General features: G+C 37.8%; 1 protein-coding gene across 6 annotated transcripts in view; it reads left to right on the forward strand.

Moving 5' to 3' along the window:
• The window catches only part of ATP8A1 (ATPase phospholipid transporting 8A1), a 223950-nt gene that overhangs the window by 78468 nt on the left and 129183 nt on the right, over positions 1 to 16299 (forward strand). For 3 of the 6 annotated variants that reach the window (XM_072749097.1, XM_072749096.1, XM_072749100.1), the window contains 4 exons: positions 913 to 1040; positions 3736 to 3813; positions 4794 to 4882; positions 10709 to 10753. In XM_072749097.1, coding sequence (XP_072605198.1) covers positions 913 to 1040; positions 3736 to 3813; positions 4794 to 4882; positions 10709 to 10753 — 340 coding nt within the window. The remainder of the gene's footprint in view (positions 1 to 912; positions 1041 to 3735; positions 3814 to 4793; positions 4883 to 10708; positions 10754 to 16299) is intronic. The other 3 variants (XM_072749099.1, XM_072749098.1, XM_072749101.1) reach the window with 1 other exon arrangement.

Here is a 16299-nt window from a genome sequence, read left to right on the forward strand (position 1 = left end):
TCATTTGAACTCACAAATGCAGTACATGTTAATGGTCATCTTGTCTTAGGGAAAGTCCTATTAAATAAGTCCTTTTTGGATCATCTATCCTTTTATGATTATAAGATTAATGCACTGTCCCTGAATATTTCTGGAAAATAAGTCTGCACTGCCTTTTGATGAGTACTTAACCAGTAAATACTTAATTTCCAAAGGCATGAAAACAAATTCTAGTAAACCTTGTAGCAGGATTGATTTTTTTTTTTTTTTTTTTTTTTTTTTTTTTTTTTTTTAGTTTTTATCACATCGATTTAGTTTTGTGGCCATTCCAACATTTTTTTTTTTTTTTGGCATTGATTTACTAGTTCAACATTAGAACTGTTATGACCACCATCATATTGCTTCTTCACATACTTTACAGCACGTCTGGGATAGCTGTTCTATTTTCATTATTGGAGAGGAAGGGTGTCATTGCCTGGGATACAGCCCTACCTTGTTTTTTGCTATTTGGGTTAGTTTTGCTGCTGCTGTTTTGTTTGCTTTCTTGTAAGGCATGCTTCAAATTGGAAGTGCTTTTCAAGAATTTAGGTAAAAGTGATTTTACCCAATTGAGATTTTACATGTGTAAACCCACAGTCCTGTCTCTGATAGCTCTAAACTTCCTGTTTAGAATTTGAAATACTTGGTAGTACTTTCATTCTTTAGTACCATTATGAAGTTCTTAATAGGACCAGCAACATACTGAACACACACAAAAAGTGCTGTTCCATCTTGAATGTATTGAGAATAAGGTTATGTTCTCGGTACAGTGTTCCTCCCTATCTATCTAGATATGTTGTGTAATACGGAAAAGTTTTGTTAAACTAAAGTTCTGATCAATACAAATGGAATATGTAAGACTATAAATGACTTTCTTCCTACCTCTCCCAACAGATGGTGGTGCTAATAATTTTGGACTGAATTTCTTGACCTTCATCATCCTTTTCAATAATCTCATTCCTATCAGCTTGTTGGTTACATTAGAAGTGGTGAAATTTACCCAGGCATACTTTATAAATTGGGTAAATATAAATTATTATTGTTTTTCATCATTCTAAATAAATGTTTTGTCTTTTTATCAGTAGCGTTTTTTGAAGACTTTTTTTTTTTTTAAGTAATCTCTACACCCAGCGTGGAGCTCGAACTCACCATCCCATGTTGAAGAGTTGCACACTCCACCATTTGAACCAGCCAGGCAACCCCCTGATCGGGTACTTTGATCTCTCAGAAACAAAATCTTAATGATACCTTATCTCTTATTGACTACAAGGCGACATTTCAAAATATTTTTGACTCTAATATAATTGTAACAAATTCATTGGACATGTAAAAATTATAGTAAAAACTCTTATCTCAGAATCATACAAGTTTATAGACCAGACATTCTGGGGAAGTAGGTCCCCAGTTAAGGAAACGTATTTTGGGTTACACAGTGGTCCTGGGGAAAAGGAGCACCATGGGGTTTGATGTAAAAATATCTGATTTATAGTTGTAGTTCTATATTTACTTGCTGTGTGAACTTTGCCAAGCCACCTGACTGCTTTGAAACTTATTTTCTTGGACCTTTATGTAGAAATGATAAAACATGGTTTACCAGCATCTCATGATGGTAATATATAGCAAAGGAGCATCGCAAGCAGCCTCCTAAACAGTTGAGTGCTGTACAAATAATACTGTACTCACTGCTTATAACAACCAAAGCTGTCGGTCATGTTTTATACACCTGTGTAGTTTATTTTTCCACATTGTAAACAAATTCAGCTGTGCTTGAATTTTTCTTAATTTTTTTCTTCTCAGACTTTTTTTTAAGTCTTGGGAAAATGTGCTGGACATCTGTTTCATAAATATTTTGTTTATAATATGTGTTCTTAGTTTTATTTTACCAAAGCTAAAATTAATGAATTTATGTAAATTAAATAAACCTTCAGACTTACTCTGCCAAAAAATTTAATTTTCTTTTGAGAAAATTTGGTATTGTTTTTTGATGCTATCTTTTAAAATTATTTTAAAGTCTTTCAAATGAACAGTATTAGCATTTTAAAAAATATAACTGATGATCCTTTTGCCTTTGTTCATTATCTTCCCATGGTAAATGATCCACCTCAGCTGTCAAATTGCCTAATTCATTGGTAGGTGACCAGTATAATTTAGAAATCTAAAATGAGCTGCAGATGTGGTTTATTTCATACAGGAAATATGTTGCTGAAAAATTATGTAATAAAATTTGTGTAACTACAATTAAAACTTATCGAGGTTTCCCACTTTACAATAAGAAATGATAAGATGACTCATTATGAAAATCAAATAACTAGTCACTTTATTATTGTTTACTTGGATTTTCAATAATAATATTTGCTTTAAATAATGGCATAATTTTAGTGTTGGAGCAACCCAGCAGGCTTATGCTTTTCAGCCACCTTTCTATTATACAGAGATTTTATAACATTCCTGACAGTTCTCCTCCTCCCAGGCAGCTTTTCTGTGTGTGGAAATGAGATTAATAACCACCACCCCCCTTTGATACTGGCTCTACCTGAACTTTTGTGAAAATGTCTATTGTTGTTTCTGGACAATAGCCTTGCAGAATATTAGAACTCAGCAGGGGACCTGGGTGGCTCAGTCGGTTAAGCATCTCACTCCTGGTTTCGGCTCAGGTCATGATCTCATGACCTCATGGTCATATGATCGAGCCCCTCATCAGGCTCCATGCTCTGTGCAGAGTCTGCTTGAGACTGTCTCCCCCCTCCCCCTTTTGCACATGTGCTCTCTTTCTCTCTCTCTCTCTCTCTCTCTCTAAACAAATACATATTTTAAAACAAAACAAAACAAAACAAAACTAGGCTACTATGTTCTGTTCTTCTATCACATCTTCCCTGTCTCCTTCTGTTCCTTATTAGACTTGATTTCCAGCCTACTCCCCATTTCATTCATTCCTCTCTGAACATTGCTCAGTTATTTAATATCCTTCTTAAAACATGACACCTCTAAGTCAACAGCCTGCTTCAGAACTGATACTGATCAGTCTGAAATGCAAATGTGGGAAAGCAAATTCGTCCTTTTCCTTTGACATGTGAAAATCATTAAACCCTAACTTGCTAATCAAATGGTATATTATAGAAAATACTAATTCTTACAGGGTTAATAGCCAAGCCTCATAATGTATGGGTACAAAACAAGTACAAATTAGTACAAAAGCTGTACATTTTTGTTTGGATTTTGACAAGTGCACTCATTTTGCTTTCGAGTATATACTGTAGAAGGAACTTGAGTCAAGAAAGTATATATAACCAGATAGGATCTCTTGGGTAATTTTTCTAGGGATTTAAAATCTTAGTTATTTGAGCAATGTTCAGTTGCTGTTATTTAGCTACATTAAGTACTTATACTATGTCGGACACCTTAGGAAGCACTTCACATACATTATCTTATTTCATCCTTACCATAGGTCGCATATCTAGAAAAGATAGATTATAGAAAATCAAGATTGCCTGATTGCAGAGATATGCTCTAAGTTTCATGCTGTCCTGCCCTTACTGTGAAATATAATATTCTATACCAAGTACTTTTCAGGGAAATCAATTGAAATGGCATAGGGATGGCAATAGATGAGAGTGGTTGCATATACAGCTGACTAGCTAAATAAAATTTCAGTCAATCTCTTGTTACCAGTTGCATTTAGTAATTTCTTTTACTTTTTTTCCAAAAAAAAAAAAATAGGATCTCGACATGCACTACGAACCCACAGACACTGCTGCTATGGCTCGAACATCTAATCTGAACGAGGAACTTGGCCAGGTAAACTGAATTTCTAGGTGATATGTTAAACTGGAGGTCAGATTTGTTGTAATTTCTGCCATATTTGCATATGAATTGCTAGCTCCTAATTTCCCATTACTTGAGCAATCAGCATAAATACATGATAGTACATAATTATCAATTTTAATTTTTAGGTAACGAAGTTTTAAAAACATTATTTAAAACCTATTTTGCTCTCAGAATAAGGTATTGTGCTAAGGGATTTCCCTCAGTATATAACCTGGTTAGTAATAAAGTACTGGCTATTTTTGAGTATAAACTCTTAGCATAAAAATTGCTCATAGCTTTTGACCAGAAAGAGAGAAAAAGTTAAATTGATCAATGAGGCTGTGTAAGTCAATATATGAAAGTAATCAAACCAGAGTTTTAGATGTAGAATTCATACTGTTTTCACACATATGTGTGTGTTACACACACATGTGTGTATTTGTAATCCATATTTACATACTAGCTGAGGAGCAGTTCTTATTCTGTATTTTTGCCGTTTGCTAACTCATACTTTTCAAATAGCATTTTGGCCAGAATTATCCTTTTTCTTACCAATTCAGATGTATGAAGTTAATTGCACAAGCCACCACCAATTCTGTAATTGTTTTTTTGAGAAATACCGGTAGATGTTTTAGGACACCACAAATGTTAAATAGCCGTAGTGTCACTTTCTAGTGGAAATTGAGACCATATCAAGGCATATTTCTGTATGTCTGCAGTTTCCCTAATATCTTGATAGTGTTCGCTATTCATATTTGAAATGATTCATTGCTAAAACACTAAAAAAAACAGTTGAACATATCCCTTAATGAATGTGAAGAAATTCATCAGTTAATAGCATCTGTTGTGTCCATAACGTAACAAGATTGAAGAAAAGTAATTGTGCAAGGGGTATTTTCCACCTTTGTGAGAGATTGGCATAAAAAGAATTCTGAAATTTTAATGGGAAATTTTAAACTTTCTTTTTTTAGGTAAAATACATATTTTCTGACAAAACCGGTACTCTGACCTGCAATGTAATGCAGTTTAAGAAGTGCACCATAGCTGGAGTTGCTTATGGGTAAGTTTTTTCTCCTTTAATTAGAATATGACATGCATGTTTAATTAGTGCTAAAAGCTTGGTATGTTTTGAGAGTTCTTATAGGGGAAATTTTTAAACTATAAAAAGCCCCTGTTCTGACTTCAACATACATGTATGTTTTGTGTGTTACAGTTTGGAATTGGTTTTCATTGGGAATTACCTACAAGGTGGTAGTATTTCCATGTTTTAAGAGTTGCTAAAGGTCTCCATCTGGCTCTGGTCATGAAGTACAAACACAGGTCCCTCTACATTGCCATGAAGTTAGAGTACAGCATCGTAATAACATGCAGAATGTCCTTGGGCATTTTTCAAGTTAAAATATCGTTTTTCTCTGATAGTTATCCCTTCAATTTGTTTTTTCTTAAATTGTCTCACCTCTTTGCTGTCACAGAGAAATCTAAATTTCTGATGGTAGGAAGGAGGTAGGACATGAAACTCTTAAATCCAGTGTGTAATGGCTACCATCAGAAACTTTTATCACTGACTTCTATCTCTGAAACTAATAACACATGTTAATTGAATTAAAAATTTTTTAAAAGAGACTTTTATTAGGCTTCTAATGTCCTTTAGAATATGCTTGTTAAAAACCCATTTCTTTCTTTCTTTTTGAAATACTTTGGAGGGTAATGTGAGAAAATTAATCTGTACGTTTCCTAAAAGGACATGATCTCCTTGGTTAGACTGACCTTGACCATTACTTATTACCAAATTTTCCAACTGACTTTATCTAACAAGTGAGACTGGGAAATACTGATCTCTTAGCCATTCAAGTAAGGCCACTTGCATTTGGGTTTTGTGGCTTATGCCCACTCTTCCCCACTCAACACTCTGTCTCCAAGCAGTAAGCTAGTATAAAAATAATGAATTTTGAAAATGCCTCAGTTAAAATTATAAATAAATAACCATTCGGCCAAGAATTGTAAAAGCAAATGGTTGCTCATATACAAAGGTCTACAAAGAGAAGTAGATGGGGGCATATATCCTTATTTTTTGGGTTAGCAGAGAATGTGACTAAAATGACTTCAAACCACGTGTGTAAATGAAGCTGAAAAGACATTTGATTGAATGGCTCTTTCACACTTGCAGAGACAGGATGTTAATTTAAGAAGCATACTTACTGTTTCCAGGGCTGGATGCCATTTTGCATCTTTCCTCTATCTGAAGCTCTCTCTCTTCCCCTAGAAAAGGCTGTCCTTAACTCCTCCCTCCCCACCAATTGCTTCTGGCCTTGTAATTTGGTTAGCTGCTTTTGTGGGGCAGATGCATCCACACCTTTTGACATCCTGCATATTTGACCCAAACTCCTTAAAATGAGGATAGTGAGATAAGATGATCTCTGAAGTTCTTTTCCAGATATAAAATTCTGGATATAAAAAAACATAATAACTTGTTTTATTAGAAATAAAAGGAAAGGTGTTCCTTTGTTTGCAAATTTAACTATGTAAACAGAAATACATCCCTTTCCCCGGTGATATGTCATGTTTTTGAGAATACCAGAAGCCTTGCTGAGTGAAGCTGGTTGTTAAACTGCTTCCAGTAATCGTGCAGTGTTGTGTATGTGCGTTTACGATCCTTAATCCTGATTTTTCATCAACGTCCCCTCCCCCAGACATCCTGATGGACAACTGGAGTTGTCAGCATTGTAGAGAGTGGTGATAAATGTCTTTCATAAAGGAAACTTCAGATGCTTAGGTCTTTACAGTAAAAGACACACCACTGTCCCTTAATTCCACCAAACTCAGCAAGAAAAGTCATTACTGCCAGCCATCTTTCTGTGGAATTTCCTCTGGCCACTTTTGGGTTATCGGAACCCAGGCCAGGAAATTACATGGTTTTGCAATCCGTTTGCATTATAGCAGCGTTAACACTTGATTAATATGGGCAACTATGACATATCAGTTCCTTTTAACTCCAGCAGAAGAAAGCATGGTGTTTATCCCCCCAGGACTAGCAAAACAAAGGAGAGCACCACACATCATCATATACTAACAAATGCTTTTGGGATTACAACTTCAGAACTGATCCTTCTTCAGCATTTTTAAGAAGTAACAGAAAGCCTGGTTTTACCCTAGGTAGAGTCAGGGCTGAAATCTGTTGGCTCTTATGAGTTCGAAGAACAAGACTTGTCTTCATTTTTGCCTTGTATTTTCTTAGATTTGTAAGACACTATTATTTATTTATTTATTTATTTATTTATTTATTTTTTATTTATTTATTTATTTATTTATTTATTTATTTATGAGAGACACAGAGAGGCAGAGACACAGGCAGAGGGAGAAGCAGGCTCCATGCAGGGAGCCCAATGTGGGACTCGATCCCAGGACCCCGGGGTCATGCCCTGGGCCAAAGGCAGATGCTAATATTTAACACTTAAAACAATGCTTCCAAATTTAATGTTGGCAATTTTTGTCTCATTTCACATATCCACGGCCAAATTGGATTCTTGATGGGCAACACAATAAAGATTTGTCCGTCACTTCGTAGTGATGATTATTTTGTCAAGTTCAACTTTATCCGTGAGGCCACTATGTTTAAACTTACTAGATTGTTTCATTAGATCTTTCTTTGATTAAGTGTAAATTGATGTCATTTGTAAATTTAACTTATTAGAGACTAGAAATTCTACTGTTAAACATTTGTTAAAGTGTCATTTCAGCAAATTCCTTCCTATAGGAAGTGGGTTGGTTTTATCAAAGTAACTGGAATACCAGGAAGGAGTAAGGAGGCAAAATTTTATGTTTCAGTGACTAGGACTCTCAAAACAGTGAATATAAGAGGCTCTTATCCTAAGTATAATCTTTGTCAGTAATTTAGACCTTACTATTAGAATGAGCTGATGAGCTGGGCAAAGCTTAACACAGTACAAAGCTCTAAAGTTAAAAAAAAAAAAATTCTAGTAAGCCAACTAAATAGTGACTTTTATTGGGTTAGTTGTTTAATCAATGCCAAAAACATTTCATTGACATGTTCCCTTTGAGTAAAAAAGATGAAACTTCCTTAAAAACAATCCTTATGTATATATAAATACAATACGCAAATGGCTTAACCCGACAATATTTTGTTTACCAGTATGTTTGCTAAAAGGATCCGTGCTTCACACTGAGAAGAGATTCACCACAAGAAACCTCACAATCAAAAAAAAAAAAGAAAGAAAGAAAGAAAAGAGACCTCACAATCACAGGGCTAATAAAACTTAGCCCTGAGGCCTAGATGCTAACCAACACATTTATCTTACTGCCCACCTGGGCAAGAGCTGGGGAGACACCTCTCGTTTGTTTATTTACAGACTTCCACAAATAATTTTATCTCCTTCTGTACGTGGCACCTTGTTAGATGATGGGGTTGTAATAACCGGTGAAAGCTCCTATGGCTCCTGCCCTCCTGAAGTTGGTGGTTGATTGGAGGTAAATGGGTGTTAATAAGTGATCAAGGCTAACAGGCTGCACGGAGGGGGAGGACCGGGTGAGTGTGTGATGGGGATTCGAGCCCATCAGGCAGGCCGGGGACCCCGCCAGGAGAAGCAGATGCTTGAGTGGCGCTAGAAGAAGGGGTTTGGTTAAGTGAAGAGCTCCAAGGGCAGAGACCGGGATCCCGACATGCTCACAAACGCCAGCGACCCCCAGCACCTGCACCAGAGCTGCTGGAGCCGCGCTGGCGGGGAAGGGTGCACACAGGTTCAGGAGCAGGTGCGTGGGGCCCCTGCGGCTCCCCGGGTGAGAACAGCGCCCAGCCCTGCCAGGCCCGTGCGTGCCCAGGAGAAGGGCCCCCGAGCCCTGTGGGACCGCCTGCACGGCCAGAACCCGGGCACCGTGGTCCCCGGCCGGCCCGACGGATCAGCGCGATGCCCCACGCACGGGCCTGCAGCCGAGGGTGTCGTCTTTGTCTGGGAGCCCAGCCCACGGGAGGCTCGGCTCGCCTCCCCCTGGAGCATCAACAAGCCACCTGGTAGAAGGGAGACTAGTGGGTAGAGGGCACCGCCATCAGTGTGGCTGGACGTGGTGGGCGCTGCCCGGAGGCGACTCGGTGCGCTGGAGGAGGTGGCGCGGTGAGGCCTCGCCCGGCCAGTTGCTGGAGGGTGAAGACAGTGCGTGGACGGTGGCGGCCGGAGGGACTCCACGAGTTTTCAGGGGGGTTATGTTTCTCAGAAGCAATGAATGACTTTATATTTGTACTGAACTCTGCATTTCTTTAGACTCTATTGGTAGCTACTAAATTTAAAAGAAAAAATATTGGGATGCCGGATGCCTAGGCGGCTCAGTAGGTGAAGCGCCTGCCCCCGGCTCAGGCCATGATCCCGGCTCCTGGGATGAAGGGGGGCGGTCAGGCTCGCTGCGGCTGCTGCTCCTGCCCCCCCCCCCCACTCCTGTGCGTGCTCGCACTCTCTCTCTCAAATTAAGTCAATAAAATCTTAAAAAAAAAAAAAAAAAAAAGAGGGCAGCCTCAGTGGCTCAGCGGTTTAGCGCCTGCCTTTGGCCTGGGGCGTGACCCCAGGGTCCCGGGATCGAGTCCCGCATCGGGCTCCCTGCATGGAGCCTGCTTCTCCCTCTGCCTGTGTCTCTGCCTCTCTCTCTCTCTCTCTCTCTGTGTTTCTCATGAATAAATAAATAAAATATTTAAAAATAAATTCTTTAAAAAAAATAAAGAAAAAAAAAGAAAAAAATTATTGAATGGTCATATATAGTGAAAGAAATGAGAGATAAGATGTGTCCTCGCTGCTGAGAGAGTAGAGGTTAGTTTTCCCACGACACACACGCGAAATGGTAGTTACGTGACCGATGGGGGTGTTAACTACACGGTGGTAGTCCTGTTGCAGTATATACAGAAGTGGATCAGACCATCACGTTGTATCTGAAACTTGAACAGTGTTATCCATCAAGTATATCTCAACAAAGCCGGAGAACATTGGACAATAGGAAGAAAAATTTAATAAATACGTAGAGAAGGAAAAGAAAATCTGCTCAGCCACGTATTATGGGCCACTTCGGAGCGAATACGTGACTGGCTGCTTAGAACAAAGGCTGCGTGTCAGTCGGACTTGTCCCGGGGCTCAAATGAGCTAAAGGAGGAAATTAAACTTATTGATGAATGGTATTTTCTGAGTGAGATAACAAATGGCTTAATGAGTGAATTATGATTTAAGTGAACAATTTTGAGTATCAGTTAATCTTTTAAAACGCAGTTCCAATTAATTATAGAAATCTAGTTGACTTTTACTCCAGTGTGCCTGTTTAAAGATCCATTACTTTATGGTAGTCACGTTTATTTCTGATGTGATCTGGCAGATTTCATCAATGTGATAGTTTGTCCCTAGGTATTAGTTATGTTTGTTTCATTAAAACATTTATATATATATATATAATATAATATATAATATGTAATTTTGTGACTGTTATATATGACATATATAATATGTAATTTTATGATTATATATAATATGTAATTTTATAATTACATATAATTATATAATATGTAACTTTCCATCGGTTTAAGCATGTATCTAAAACTCCAGGTTAAAACATTTGTTGGTGAATACTGAATTCTTTGAATAAAATGAATCAGTTCCTCAGTGAGAGGCAAGTGAGCTGTCCTGTTACAGAATAATTTTGTAGACTTGCTTAGTTTACCATAAATCATGTCCTACTTACTACACCAACTGCCATTCTTTCAGAATGAACTAAAAGTTCCTTTTCTTAACCTTTTCAAGATCCGTCTTTCAGTCCTTCCGTTATTCATGCTCCTCTGTTTCCGGCCTGTCTGTGATGATGATTTTTTTCCCTCTCTTCCCCCTCCTCTTGCTTTCTGAAGCCATGTCCCCGAACCTGAGGATTATGGTTGCTCTCCTGATGAATGGTAAGCTGCATGGACCTTTCTGCCTCATTGATTCCTTTACAAGGCTTGCATTTCACTGTTTTTTGATAAACACAATTCACTACTTTTGGGGGGGGAAAAAAAGCATTATTGTCCAGGTCGGGTAACAGTACTTTATAAAGAGCTTATTTCTTGAAACCCATTGAATATCTTTGATTTCTTATTGTGGGACCTTTGGTCATTTTACAGACATTTAGTTTAATGGTTAGGCTTGCTAGAGCTCTACATTATGTATCGATGACAGAGTCTGTAATGATCACTTTGGGGTCCCTGGGCAGTGAACCAGCTAAGATTCGTTAAAGCCCAAGGTTTATGTTTTCTAGCTCAGCACTGCCACCTTCCGCTGCTATTCATGTTCTCTACAGAGCCACCAAAGAGGCTCCTGAAACCTACCCAAGGACTGGAAATTTCCATTATATCTCTTTTCATTAGTCTAGTAAATCTATTTAGGGGCTAGAAAAATGAAAATTAAAAAAAAAATAAATGTCTGGAACAAATGTTGGAATACTGTGCTTCCCCAGACTACATTTACCTGGAATATAATTAATTTTGGAATTATTAAAGATACCATTCTGTCATTTTAATTTCTGTACTTTTGAGGGGTTTTGTTTGTTTTCTCTTAAAATCCCCCCTCCATGGATTTATATTTTCATTTAGAACAAGATAAGTTTATTTTGGTATTTCTGTAGTTCATTATGATTTGGTGGCCAATGAAGCTTCAGAAAACAGGTTTATTTTAATGCCGGTAACTGTAGAACATGTGATTTCATAAGTGGTTATATTTTTATTTTCAGGTTGTACATGTGTTGTAGGATTTAGCTACATTTCCAATATGCATGGAAGTCCAATATCATCATTCAATATATTCCACTTGAATTTTATTTCAGTAAAGTGGAGATTTGGTAACGATTGGCAGTAAACTTCATACCCATAATAATGACAGAGGCAGTTAATGAGTCATCACATTTAAGCTCATTGCTTGGAGCTCCATCTAGTTTCAACACCTACATGCAACTGAATAATTTTTAGCATTTTTAAAAATATTCCAAAGTTTCTTACTGGTGGATAATTCAAGTTTAATGTGGTAGCTATTCCCTTTTACTTAATCCTTTCAGAAGGTAGTGAAATTTTGGCTACCTCCAATGATTTTCTGTAACGTTAATGTAATGCTATTAATTTATTTACCAGTATGGAATTAATACACATTTTCTAAGAGAACTCATTTATTCCTAAGAGAAGGAAATTACCGTGACCATATTTTCGTTGATGGAAATGTAAGAAAAAAAAATTGTTGTGTGTTTACTCAGGTCATTTAAAATATCCTACTTTCATTAGAGGTTATCTTATGACTTTTTTCACTCTTGGAAAGACAGGATGTTATATTATCCAGTTAAATTCTTTTTGTAAAACACCCGTTTGTAAAATTTGATATTTGATATTCTAAACTAGATAAATCCAAATAAGAAATGCCAGATTTTTCAATAAATTATACGATTCCACTTAATTATTAGTATTTTTTAAAATACACAGTAGGAAAGGCATTTACCACCTTTATAATAAAGTGAGCTTTACTCTAAATATTTCTTAGACGCCCCATCTATCAGTCACCTGTCAGCCTGCAAAGATGAAGGAAAAGACACTCCCTGAGCTGCTCTCTGGTGCTCTGCAGGGGTCGAGGGTGCAGACCTGGGGTGCTGACCACCCACATTCACATCCTGATCCTACCGGTGCCCTGGGAAAAAGTGACCTAATCTCTCTGCCTACCTGTCCTCATCTGGTAGACTGTGGACATCATAGGGAGGTTGTAAAGATCGACTGAGTTCTGTATTTATTTATTTATTTATTTATTTATTTATTTATTTATTATTTATTTATTTATTTATTTAGACTAATTTATTTGTTTGGGAGAGAGTGTGTGTGTGCATGCGCGTGAGCACGCAGTGAGGGGAGGGCAGAGGAAGAGAGAAAATCAAGCTAGCACATGACCACGCTAGCACAGACCCCAGTGTGGGGCAATCCCCATGACCCCGAGATCGTGACCTGAGCTGAACCCAAGAGTCTGATGCTCAACCAACTGCACCACCCAGGTGCCCTGAGTGAGTTGTTTTTCAAGCGCTTAGAACAGTCTAGACGTTGTATACTCACAGAGAGTATTAGCCCTGATGTCTCTTACTCAATCCTCATGATATGTTTGAAGAATTGTGATTGACATGACCGTCTTAAAGTTGGTGAAATTTAGGCAAAGAAGCTAATAAGTAACTTCCCCCCCCCCCCCACCACCAACTACACAACCAGGAAACATGGAAGCCAGCCAGAGTTAAAACCTCACTCAGCCTGGTTATAAAGTGGGCGCTGGTCACTTTATACCCTACAAACCTTAAAGAATTTTAAAGAATATATGCTTTCAGAGCATAAAGTATCCTTACCATTTCAGTCCATTTTTTTCTTTTCTTATTAAGGTAGCAAGACCAGGTACTGTTTTTTTTTTTTTTTCTTTTTTTTTTTCAGGTACAGTTTAACTGACTTGAGAAAAGTTAGCACAGGGAGCAGAAATGTTGCACATTCATAAATCTGGCATCTCCCCCAAAGCCTCCTCCAATGGATTTCATGTTGCCAAGGAAACCAAGATCAAAAGCGCCATCCAGGGAAAAAAAAAAAAAAGTGTGATCCTAGCTGAATCCTATGCTCCAGGCGTCTGACCATATCTTCATGCTACTGCCCTTCGGGGATAAACTTGAGAATATAGATGACTGTATAAATCCAAAATCAAAGTTCATGCCTGTCTTTCAGCAGCTTTACATTTCAATGTGAAGTTCATTGAATTCCATAAAAACCCTATAATGTGTATGTGTGTGTGTGTATATATATATATATATATAAAATATATATATAGTATATATGTGTGTGTATATATAATATATATAGTATATATGTGTGTATATATAATATATATAATATATATTGTATATATGTGTATATATAATATATATTATATGTTGTATATATATGTGTGTGTATATATATATAATATAATATATATAAATATATTACTGCCCCGCTTGAACCATATTCACCACAAAAATGTCAAGTTTAAAAAACACTTAATATTTAACACTTAAATGTGTACAGATTATTTTACATTTAGTGGAATTTGAAGGCAAACCTATGATACTCCCTCAAGAGTATTTTCAAACATACTCTTGGCATTAAAGATAGTTGGATGATGGCTGTAGTTTTACTCAAATATATTAGTATAAATAGTTTATAGAGATAAGATCATTCCCCAGCCAGTAGCCACTTGCTCCAGAATTGGTACGGTCTTCATATTATTACGAAGTACCCTAGGCTAACATACAACCTTACAGATTAATTCTTTTCTATTAAAATATTAAAAATCCATCATTGGAAAAAAGATCTGCTTATTCTCAGCATCCGTGCAGCCCTTAAGATATGATTGTTTTCAAGACTGTATTTCCATGGCCATTTTTTCCTTTTTTGTAACGTTTACTGTGGAAAATGTCAAGCATAAACAAAAGTAGGCCGATTACTCATTCACTCTCTTCAATAATGTGCCCTCAGGACCAGTGTCATCTATGCCTTTCCCTCACCATTATTTTGAAGCAAATCCCGGATAATATATTTTTCTTGACTCTTCAGTATAGACTCCATACTGCGCTGGTGTGTTTGTTTAAGTTAGTGCTAGCGAGATTATTCTCCAAAAGGGTTTCCTTAATGCGTTCCGTGCTTAGTCATTTCACTGTGGTGGTTGGGATTATCATAGTAACGGTGGATGCTACTATTTCCTGGTCTTATTCATCTTCTCATTTCATTCTGGCCTATAATTACATAGGGAACGAGTGATATTTATTTTTTGTGCAGCAGCCACGAGGCTCACGAAAACCTCCTTCCAGGTGTGACTGTGTAGTAATGAGACCTAACACATCCAAATTAGTGTTAGTCTTCAAAGTAGTCACGTTGACAGGCCGTTTACTTATTTCGGTGATGCAGCCGTTTCGCGGAGTGTTTTTGGAATTCCTCTTTTGTACTTGCCCCCAGAAGTACTTTGAGCCACAAGGAGAGGCAGGTCTCATTACTGTGGTTAAAACCAACGTCTGAGCAAAATACTGAGTATGATCACTTATTTATATTCTCGGACTTGATGGGACATGACTCTGAATAACAAACTCATTTCTAAAAATTAAATCTCCCTTTAAGGGATTTTGATTTGCAACCAGTAGCATCGTTTAAAAGCAGGAGGTGCAGGTCCTTTCCAGAAATGGTGCTTTAGAGTCACACTACCTTTATCTTCCTGTGTGTGGCATGTGTAGTGTGTGTATGCATGCATTCAGTTCATGTGTCGGCTGTGTATCTATTTCAGGTGGCTGGCATGGATTTTGTGCTTGTGTTTAATTTTTAATTTAAATTTGATTTTTTGGGGACACCTGGGTGGCTCAGCAGTTTAGCACCTGCCTGTGGCTCAGGGCGTGACCTGGGATCGAGTCCCACGTCAGGCTCCCTGCAGGGTGCCTGCTTCTCCCTCTGCCTGTGTCTCTGCCTCTCTCTCTCTCTGTGTGTGTGTATCTCTCATGAATAAATAAAATATTTCAAATAAATTTGATTTTTTTTTTTAAGTTCATAAGGTATTAACATTGCTAATTTAGAGGGTGTCAGGAAGTTTTTCTCCCTTCCCTGTCTTGGAACCCTCCATTTCTCCTCCTGGAGGCAGGCAGTGTCAACAGTTTCAGGTGTTTCCTTCCAGATCGGGTCTACACATATACATACGTGTATTTTTTTTTCTCTCCTATGTTTATGAAAGCGAGGCATATACCATATACCGTATGCCCTGTTCTGTACCATCTTTTCTTTTGACAGTGCATCTTTGAGATCTTCCCAAGATCAGCTGAAGAGCTTCCTATTTTTGGTATAGGTTTGGCCATGTAGATGTACCACAATTTTCTAAAGCAGTATCCTTCAAGTTCTTGAGTTATTTCTAATCTTTTGCTATTAAAAAAAAAATGTGCTGCGGAGGCCCCTGGGTGGCTCAGTCAGTAGAGCATCTGACTCTTGGTTTTGGCTCAACTCATGACCTCATAGGTGGTGAGGTCCAGCCCCGGATGGGCTCCGAGCTCAGCAGGGAGGCTGCTTCAGGGTTCTCTCGCTCCGCCCCTCCCTCGCTCTCCTGAGCAAGCAGGTGCGCACACGCTCTAGCTCCAGCTCCAGCTCTCAAATAAATGAATCTTCCTAAAACTGTGCTGCAAAGAATGAATTTGTGTGTATGATATTTTGCACCGGGTAGATGGCTAGTATAAATTCCTAGAACCGGAATTACTGGATCAAAGGGATGATACGTGGCATTTTAAGTTTTGGTAGAAATTATCCTTTTTGGACAATTTTTGATAGAATTGTTCTTTTTAGAATTAGTTACGCCAGTTTCATAACCACCAATGGTATGATTTATCTCCTTCCATAACCACAACAGCACAGAGTTGTCAAACTTTATTTCTGCCAAATTGATCCTTTTCATTTTT

The sequence above is a fragment of the Vulpes vulpes genome, chromosome 2 (genome assembly GCF_048418805.1).
Source record: "Vulpes vulpes isolate BD-2025 chromosome 2, VulVul3, whole genome shotgun sequence".
NCBI classification, from domain to species: domain Eukaryota; kingdom Metazoa; phylum Chordata; class Mammalia; order Carnivora; family Canidae; genus Vulpes; species Vulpes vulpes.